The sequence below is a fragment of the Hemiscyllium ocellatum genome, chromosome 1 (assembly GCF_020745735.1).
Source record: "Hemiscyllium ocellatum isolate sHemOce1 chromosome 1, sHemOce1.pat.X.cur, whole genome shotgun sequence".
Lineage (NCBI taxonomy): Eukaryota > Metazoa > Chordata > Chondrichthyes > Orectolobiformes > Hemiscylliidae > Hemiscyllium > Hemiscyllium ocellatum.
The window spans coordinates 83,017,855-83,028,033 of record NC_083401.1 but is presented as its reverse complement, the minus strand read 5'-3'; the positions used below and the strand labels follow the sequence as shown (position 1 = coordinate 83,028,033).

At 39.4% G+C, this 10,179-nt stretch overlaps 1 protein-coding gene across 1 annotated transcript; it reads left to right on the top strand.

Annotated features, from left to right (window-relative positions):
- The first annotated feature begins 7,968 nt into the window (after nucleotides 1-7,968).
- Nucleotides 7,969-9,186, top strand: htr1aa (5-hydroxytryptamine (serotonin) receptor 1A a). Its single transcript, XM_060822710.1, has one exon. The coding sequence runs from the start codon at nucleotides 7,969-7,971 to the stop codon at nucleotides 9,184-9,186; it is 1,218 nt and encodes a 405-aa protein (XP_060678693.1).
- The last annotated feature ends 993 nt before the right edge of the window (nucleotides 9,187-10,179 follow it).

Below are 10,179 nucleotides of genomic sequence, written 5' to 3'. Positions count from 1 at the left end.
TAACACTAATACAAACATTAATTTAGTCTAATGTAATTGTTTCTCCTCCAAAGCATTGATTTAACACAAAGCTGATGCAGAACTCAGCTATTCACAATTCCTTTTTTAACTCCTTCCCAGAGTAAAACTCCCTCTTGCCTTCCTTTATTGATAATTCAGAGCTTTTTTATCAGAATTCAGTGAATTGGGAGGATGAGCTTGATCGATCTCGAAGGTTGAGTGCGTGTGCAATCTGGCTAACCCATCAATACTAATTCAGTTGTGTGCCGCTACTTTTATTCTGTTCAAAATCCTGTGGTTTATTTCTTCATCAAATTAAGCTAAGTAGAATCTCTTGATACAAAAGTACTAAAATCTACAATTGTTACAATTCATCAATGAATACACTTTGATTGGGTGATTATATGTAAACAAAGCTAATTGTGAAACACTAATCTATCTACTAGTCCTCCAGAATCCAGATATAGGGGAGTTGTTTAAAAATTTTAGGATTTGGATGAGGAGGATGTTCTTTTTCTCAGAGGGTTATGCATCTTTGAAACTCTCTGCCTCAGAAGGTGGTAGAGGCAGGGTCATTGAATATTTTTAAGGCTGTGGTAGGTCGATTCTTTTAGACAAAGGAATCAGAATTAGTTTGGGTAGATGAGAATGTGAAATTCAGAACACAAACAGATCAATCATTATCTTATTGAATTACAGAGAAGGCACAAAGGGTTAAATAGCCTACTTTTAATTCTAATTAGTATATCATGGGAATATAACCATCTACAATTGTTCCTTCAAGCCACACCCCATCCTAACTTGGAAATATGTCATTGTTCCTTCACTATCAGAGAGTCATAGAGATAAACAGCACAGAAACAGACACTTTGGTCCAACACATCCATGCTGACCTTATCTATTTGCCAGAACACAGTTTGTATCACTCTAAACCTTTCCTATTCATGTACCCCTCCAGATGCCATTTAAATGTAGTAATTGTACAAGCCTCCACTACTTTCTAGGGCAGCTCATTCTATACACACACCACCTTCTGCACAAAAAGGTTGCCTTTTCCATCCATTTCTCGTATATCTTTCCCCTCTCACCCGAAAACTATGCCCTATATCTCTGGACTCCCCCATTCCAGGGAAAAATATCTTGTCTATTTATCCTATCCTTGCCCTCATGATTTTATAAATAACTATAAGGTCACCCCTCAGCCTCTGATACTCCAGGGAAAACAGCCCCCAGCCTATTCAGCCTCTCCCCATAGCTCAAATCCTCCAACTCTGGCAACATCCTTGAAAATCTTTTCTGAACTCTTCAAGTTTCACAATATCCTTCCGATAGGAAGGAGACCAAAATTGTGTGCAATATTCTAACAGTGGCCTAGCCAATGTCCTATACAGCAGCAACTGTACTCAATACTCTGACCAATAAAGGAAAGCATACCAAACACTTTCTTCACTATCCTATCTACCTGCAACTTTACTTTCAAAGAACTATGAACCTGCACTTGTTCAGCAACACTCTCCAGAAGCCTAGCAGAAAAGAAGGTTTAGGGGTGACCTAGTAGAGGTGTACAAGATGATTAGGGGTTTAGATAGGGTTGACCGTGAGAACCTTTTTCCACGTATGGAGTCAGATATTACAAGGGGGCATAGCTTTAAACTAAGGGGTGGTAGGTATAGGACAGACGTTAGGGGTAGATTCTTTACTCAGCGAGTCGTGAGTTCATGGAATGCCCTGCCAGTAACAGTGGTGGACTCTCCCTCTTTATGGGCATTTAAACGGGCATTGGATAGGCATATGGAGGAAAGTGGGCTAGCGTAGGTTAGGTGGGCTTGGATCGGCACAACATCGAGGGCCAAAAGGCCTGTACTGTGCTGTGTTTTCCTATGTTCTATGTTCTATGTTCTATTAAATGTATAAGTTCTGCTTTAATTGCTTTTTGCAGTTAAAGGGACAGCTGGAAAATGGGAAGCCTTCAAAAATGAGCTAACGAGAGTTCCATAGACAGTATGTTCCTGTTAAGGCGAAAGAAAAAACTGGTAGGTGTAAGGAACACTGAATGTCTCGAGAAATCGAGGTTTTGGTTAAGAAAAAGAAGTATGTATCTGGTATAGACAGCAGAGATTGAGTGAATCACTGGATCAAATCATGAATATCCCTCATTATCAGCATAGAGGGTATACCTATAGAACATTTCAACACCACTTTATCGGGGGCAATTAAAGATTAGCAATAATAGCTAGCAACATCCTGAGAATTATTTTTTAAAAATATGTTTTCCTGTTTTGCATCTGTTATTGTTTGACAAGAACTGACATTATGTTTATTCCCAGTGTCATATCATTCCTTCCAATATTGAGTCTTGGAACCTCTATTGAGATTCTGAAAGTCAAATTTCACACAAGGTTTCCTGACAACATCTCCACCAGACTCAATCACCAGTTCTCTAATGAATTTGCTGAACATTTGATGGATGTAATCAATGCATTCTATGTGCAATAGTGAGTTGCAGCTCAACACAAAAGTTTTGGCTTTGTCACATTCCAATGTATGTTGCAAATCAAGCCTTACTATTACTGGAGTCATCATAAATGTGAAAAGATTTATACCAAACTATCCAAAGTCCCTAATTTGATGAATGAATGAATGAATGAATTAGTTTTAATGACAAACTCAGGTGAAAAGAAAACCTCACTAGGTTTTTGCACGTAACAAGAAAGTAACTGGTTCTTTCAAACAAATGATCTTTTGGCAATGCCAGTTAGGGTAAATAAGGGGAATTGCTAACTGTTAAAGCTACAACTTAAGTCTATCTTGACGTAAGCTCCCTCTTCACAAGCAGATGCACGAAGTTTGACAAGATATGGATACTAAGGGTGGCAAAAAGAAAGAAAATTCAATTGCACCAGTCTGGATCACAGGTTTTGATAAATCGCTTCCTTCTTTTCCTTTCAATTTATTTTGATTCTTTGTTGTTGAAACAAGTTTTATTGGAAATTGATGCTCTCTTTCATCCTCTGAAGTCATTATATTCCTCCTTCAGCAGAGGATGTGTAGTGTAAAGAGAGTGGAAGAGAGTTAGCTATTGATGGACAGATTCTCACACCTTCTCACGAGAGAAAGACACTTTTTTTTATCCTTTCTCTTTGCAGTTCTCTGTTGCACTGGACTCACATCAGCCAAGATTACCTGGTCAGGAACCTTGTTGTCAAGCAGTTTTCCCTAATTCAGAACTCGTTGGGTGTCTGTTTCTGCAGTTTCTGCTCCAGAAAAATGCAACTTTCAATATGCTCGAATAATTATGATTTTTAAAATACCAGCCATCTCTTAGCACAGCCTCCTTGGTTATAAAACATAACAAACTCACAAACACTTTATAAGATGACAAATATTGCAGGTTAAACAATACAATCTTAACCCTAAACAGCTTACAAAAAGTGAAATGCATCAACTTCACATTACCAATTTCCAGTTCACAGATTAATATATTTCATTTGTTTCATGAGCACACTGATCTGACAAGATCAATATCTTTGATCATGCTCAAGGACTTCTCTAAAGCATTTGATCACATGATCACCATCTCAAATCTCCTGAAAATGAGAGTCAATTCATTTTTACCTTCTTGGGTAAGTGGCTTCAAATTGTGAAGAATACATCGAGTTCACTGATAAAGTGCTTGAGTGGGCATAGATATGTGGTGGAGATTCCCAGAGAATGGAGATAGGACAAATTATGTTCCTTTCTGTGATCAGCACTGCTGACTGCAAAAGAATTTAACACTAGCATTCACCAATTTAATTAAGTTGGATGACCTGACAGTCATTGGAAAGTGTAACAGCCTGTACTGGGGGGTCACCTGTTTTTGAACAACTTCAGAACTGGTGTTCTGGAACTGAATGCTGCTAAAGGTCCAAAAGCTGCAAAATTTTTCAAACCATCTTCGCTCTAAACAAACTAGCCACTTGAAATTTGTCCTCAAAATACATTGCAATTCATCATTGTTAAACTGATAAACTACTTAGTGTATTTATTTAAGCAGACCTAAAATGAGATGTGCACATCAATTCTGTTGTTCAAAAAATAACAACCATCTGGACATACTTTGGAAGCTGAAATACCATTCTGTCTCAAGCCATTTCATAACCATTTTCACAATGTTTATTTGGCAATTTGGAATGTAGGCACTTGTGGGGTTGAGTGCAATCACAAAAATATAAAACAGTTGAAAGTTTTTGGAAAAAAGGCTTGCTAAATTGTCTTGTACCAAATTACCAGTTATTTAATTGACTTGCATGATTGCAGTCTGGACACAGTTGAGAACAGGGACAATCAATTCTGCTATTCTTTTGTAAGATTATTCATAATCTCCTAAATTCAATACTCCTTGCATACAGACATATTTCATAACAGCTATCAACTACAGAACTCAAAATAATTAGTTGAATTAAGATATGCAAGTTCAATATTTAAGAATAGCTTGATGCTATATTTCATCTGCATGGTCAACAACTCTAAAGATTGCCATACTTCGAATTGTTTACAATGCAAGGACTCTCATCAATATGTTCTCAGAAATTTTGCTATCAAATTTTGTGTCTATATTTCATTTGGAATGATTGATTGTAAAACCATACTTCAAATCTAATTTTAAATAATTAAAAAGATTTTGAAGAACAAATAGGAATCAGCACATTTATAGAGCTCCAAGTCTGTTAATGTCTATCACCTGCCTATGTTGTATAATTAATGTGCAACTAACGATGGTGATTACTATAACGTGTCAAACCCAGTAAATTGCACTCAGGAAACTACCAAACCTAGCGGAGCAATTCCATTCTTTGCAAATAAACGTTTGAGCTGTGTAGCTAGCTCCGGTTCATCCCTTTGATTGCACAATGGCATGATTGATATATACTTCTGTAAATATGAATGGTAGTGGATAATACACACTGTATGACAAAAAAACAGATACAACAGGAGAGATAACAGCTATTTACAATGTGCGAGGTTCTGACAGAAAAATAAGAAAAAAAATAAGTTGAATAGTATCTATAGTTAGAATAATTTCAATAGAAAGTTGACTGACATGTCCTCCAGTGAGCATCTTCATTTGTTCCTGCCCCCATCCCATACACACACTTCATCTTTCGTCACACGAAGAAGCCTTTCAGAGGATCAAAACCGTACCTCTTCTGTTGCTGTAATTCTTTTCGTAATGACACATGGCTTGGTAATGATGCGGTCTTTATAATGAAAGGTAATTCAAATTAACAGCGGAGGGAGGAGTGTGGGAAGGAACACAATCAACCAGACATCAGAAATGCAAAAGATTGTGAAGTGTGGAAATGAAAGAATATGGGACAAAAATTGGACAAAATACAGGATAAGGATGCTAAAGGGAGTGATCAATGGGAACATAAAGCATTCACATTGAAAGATTACTGGTTTGATCTGGGCAAACTTTTATTTTCTAACTGGTTTTAATCATAATGATAATCAGAGACAATTATACCTTAACTGTGATAATTGCTGAGTTTAGTACATAAAAGTACTTTCGGTATAAAATATACAGTACCCGGACGTTCAGAGCACTGCCCATTAAACAGCATTCACTTGGATATAAGAGCAGGGATATCACAACAATAAACCCGGAGCAGGATGTGGTTGGTTCTGCATCAGGAACTTCCACAAACGAAGAAAGGAGGTTGCAGCTCGGAAATAAGGTAAAGTTGGCCGAAAAAGCAATCTTTTTTCTTGCTTCTTTCGAGTTATGAACCTGGGCTTTGGTGGAAGAGCAGCCACAATCTCCGTGATTAGACGAGCTCGTCAGTTTTTAAAAATATGACATCTATTACGAGGTGGTTTTAATTCATTTGTTGCCCGAGCCTATCTTTCTACTTCATTACGTCTCTCTCTCCTCCCAGCTCCCACCATCCCCCAATACCTTTCCCGCTGGTGGATGGGGGTTTACCCCAGAATCAATCGGCGCATCTGCTGCGAGATTCCCGGGCGAAGCTCCTGGAGATTCGAGTATTTCTTTTGTTTGATTTTTCAGTAAATTGAAACACACACCAGGCAGTGTCCAGCTATGACACTCAATTATAGCATCTAAGGATGGGTGTGAACCAAGTAAATAATGCAAATACATTTCCTATCAAGCAGATGCATTCAGAAGTTTGTGATCAAGCTTTATCAAAATGTTTCTGATTGAAAAAAAACAATTCGGGCTATCTCGACAAGACAACAAAATATTTATTTTACTAAACACTAATTTAATGGACGTAGATTGATCGACTCCAATGTATAGCTGCTTTGTTGAATAATAGATTATTTGAATAAAATAACTCTAAACTGTAAATAAATAAATTCAATCCGCTCACTCCCATAGACATGCTGACAGCAGGCACGTCAACTGTGGAAACGAAAATTCACAGCCTCAATATCCTCAATTCCATTTCATTAAACCAGAAGCAACCTAAAGAATATTATATGCACCTTCTGATTATTTAAATTACGAAAATAATGTCCGAAAAGTTGTTATAATCTAACGGAAGAAATGAATGACATTTTACAGATCAGTTTCAGTGAACTTCAAGATTCGTTGAATGAAGAAAATCACATCGGACCTCAGTAACATTCAACAAATGGACAATATTCACTAATGTAATTTGAGAGAAAACTGCTTGTGTATGATTTGGACTGATTTGATTGTCCGGATTAATGGGGGAAGTTCGGGTTAGTGCTCTCTAGGTGGCAGTAGATCTCCTTTGCACGAGGAGCCATCCATGGTGCTGAAACGATTGTTGTGGGGAAAGGATCAATGGGGAAAGTCATTCTCATTTATATCATTATTACAAAAAAAACTTATAAATTAAAATTGTAGTTTTTTTCCATTTCGGCATTTAAGCAAAAGAGCTCCTCATCCAACGTTTGAAGTGATCTTTCAGAGCTTATTGTTTTCAGCAAGAATGAAGGTAAATCCCTCACACAAACCCAACAGACGCCTTGAGCAGCAGCATTGCAATGGATTAATAATTTCAGTGATAGTATATATTGGATTCCGACAGCCAAATCCTGCCTCCTGGGGAGTATTTTTCAAGTTGTCCCACAGAAAGACATTGTGCCAATCTCCTTTCACAATGCATCCTTTTCCTCTTTGCTGTCGCAGCAGTTTGAGGGAGAACTCTCTTTTAAAAAGTTATGGAAAATAGTTTAGGGGCGATTAAGTTGAATAAATATCTATCCAATGTTTATCACCATACAATTGTTCAAATGTTTATCCATCTGTACCATGAACTGCTTTATGGTATTTGCAGCCAGTATTTCATTTTCCGTGGTTTTGTTTTTGTGTGTTTTTTCCTCTGGTACAGAACATACCGCAAAAGCAAACGCCTCCACACGGCGGAGACCGAATGGACTCTCGGCATTCCCTCTGGGACAAAGTAATGGGCACATTTCCTTTTCAGTGTCATCACGTTGGGCAAGACACGCAGGGAAAACGGTCAGAGACGTAAGGTAATGTCCCAGTTCCGCCTGTGTTATTGATTCGACAGTCAGAACTGCTCCAAGCAGAGCGGTGGGGGGTGGGGCGGGGGGGCATACCCACCTTGGCTGGGAGAAATCAGAAAACCTGTCTGTCAAAGTAGAAGAAGCAAAAGAAAAGGGAGCGAAGAATGCAAGTGTAGCTGTGGTCCTAGCTGTTGCTGCATACACAGACTTGATCATCAGCATGGGAAGACACACTTACAGACACCTATTAGCTATCTGACGTATCCTGGACGGCGGCAGTATATATTCATTCATTCAAACACCATGCGTTGAAAGAAAAGCCAACGATTTACAGAACGAAGGAATGTAGCGACAGGGCTACATTTTTCCTCTCAATAATGTAACGTTGCTGGAATTTGGAGTCTATTGGATTGACACAACTTCTCTCCTACTCCCTCAAGCCCGCTTCTCCGTGCTCTCGGGATGGAAAGGTTTAACAACAGCAATTTTTCCTACTCCCAGGAAAACCAGACAAACTTCTCGGAGGTGACGCTGACTTATCAGGTGGTAACTTCATTCTTCATTGGGACTATGATCCTGTGCTCCATCATTGGAAATACTTGTGTGATCGCAGCTATAGCGCTGGAGCGCTCTCTCCAAAATGTGGCCAACTATTTGATAGGCTCACTGGCTGTTACAGACCTGATGGTCTCGGTGTTAGTGCTGCCCATGGCCGCTTTGCACCAAGTTCTGAATAAGTGGACCCTGGGACAGGTAACCTGTGACATTTTTATCTCTTTAGATGTGTTGTGTTGTACATCCTCTATCCTGCACCTTTGCGCTATTGCTCTGGACAGGTACTGGGCTATTACAGACCCAATAGACTATGTCAACAAGAGGACTCCCAAACGAGCGGCTGTTCTGATCAGCCTGACGTGGTTGATCGGCTTTTTAATTTCAATCCCGCCCATGTTGGGCTGGAGAACCCCCGAAGATAGAGCTGACCCCGACGCCTGTAGGATTAGCCAGGACCCCGGCTATACCATTTACTCCACCTTCGGCGCTTTTTACATCCCCCTGATACTGATGTTAGTCCTGTACGGGCGAATATTCAAAGCCGCCAGGTTCCGCATCCGCAAGACCGTGAAGAAAACCGAGAAGCAAAAAGTGGCAGACACTTGCCTGACCGTCTCTCCCGCCCCTTTCCAAAAGAAAAGCAACGGCGAGAACAGCAAGAATTGGAAGCGGAGCGTGGAGCCCAAACCATCCTGTACCAACGGGGCAGTCAGACATGGAGAGCAGGGCTCGGCTCTGGAAGTGATCGAAGTTCAGCAGAACTCCAAAAGTCACCTCCAACTGCCCAACAGCACCAACAGCCAATCCCCATCCTGCTTTGAAGCTCGGAATGATAAGAACATTGAAGCGAAGAGAAAGGTGGCTCTCGCCCGGGAGAGGAAGACGGTGAAAACGCTGGGGATCATTATGGGCACTTTTATCTTCTGCTGGTTGCCATTTTTCATTGTAGCCCTTGTGTTGCCATTTTGTGGACACCAATGCTATATGCCAACCTGGCTCCATTCTGTCATTAATTGGCAAGGCTACTCCAATTCACTCCTCAACCCCATCATATATGCTTACTTCAATAAGGAGTTCCAAAGTGCTTTCAAGAAAATTATCAAATGCAAGTTCTGCAGACAATGATCCAATTATTATTTTGACTATCGTAATTCATTATTGCGATACATTTAACGTGAAAAAATGTTAGCATGTGTTGACTTTCAATATTCACTTTAATTTGCAATTGTGATATGAGGGCAAGTGGATTCATCCTGTTACAGAGAGGCTTTCTGTAGGCAGCTTTGAACAACACTTTCCGCTAGGAAAGAAAATCTACCCCGACTCAGTGTTAACCTACTTCAGTAACCGTATTGTCTCTGATTGTAGTTCAAAAGTGACTGCGTTGTTCTGCGGTTATATAAAAAAAAACTGGTCATTGTAGAGAAATTCAGTGCGTCAGAGGATAATTGCATCATTTACCCAAGGAAACTAAGTGTTGGCTTCACTAGATGTGCTTAGTCTCACAACCCATATAGCAGTTCTACACTGAGTGTTGAGGCTTTCTGCTTGTCTTTACTTTGGTGATTTACAAAATTGCAGATTTGGCCCTGTGATGGTTCGCAATCGGTGAAGTTACTATCATTTTAGATAAAAATAAAAGTTGTCTGATAAAGAACTAAAGCCTGCTTGTATTTATTGAATTGGCCCACAGTTCAGGTACAACTGGACGATGCTTTGTACAGGTTCATCTAGGTCTCCCGCCAACTTTGCTTTGAAACACATTTGCATTCCATAAAATGCTAAACTAGTGTTTGCTAAGAATAAATGTATTCCACTGAGCTGATGAAGGAATTTCTGGCAGCAGAAACTGCTTCCGTTAGTGTCCCAGTGAGATACAACACTGTTTTACCTGTAACTCCCAATGCAATATGAGATAGTCGACAGTGAAAAAGGGACACACTGTGATCAAAACATGCATTTTTGTTGGTTCTAATTCGTCTAACTGTAATTCTAAGAACTGAAGTTAATATCTTTAAGAATGATACATTAAAATATAATACACGGGTCAGCAACTTAACAGACCACACAGAAAACGATTTTGTAATGTTCTGATGCTTTAAAAAGTGACCGATTCAA

What these genes read in the sequence shown, in the direction of transcription:
- htr1aa (XM_060822710.1), top strand. Translation starts at nt 7,969, where the DNA reads ATGGAAAGGTTTAACAACAGCAATTTTTCCTACTCCCAGGAAAACCAG.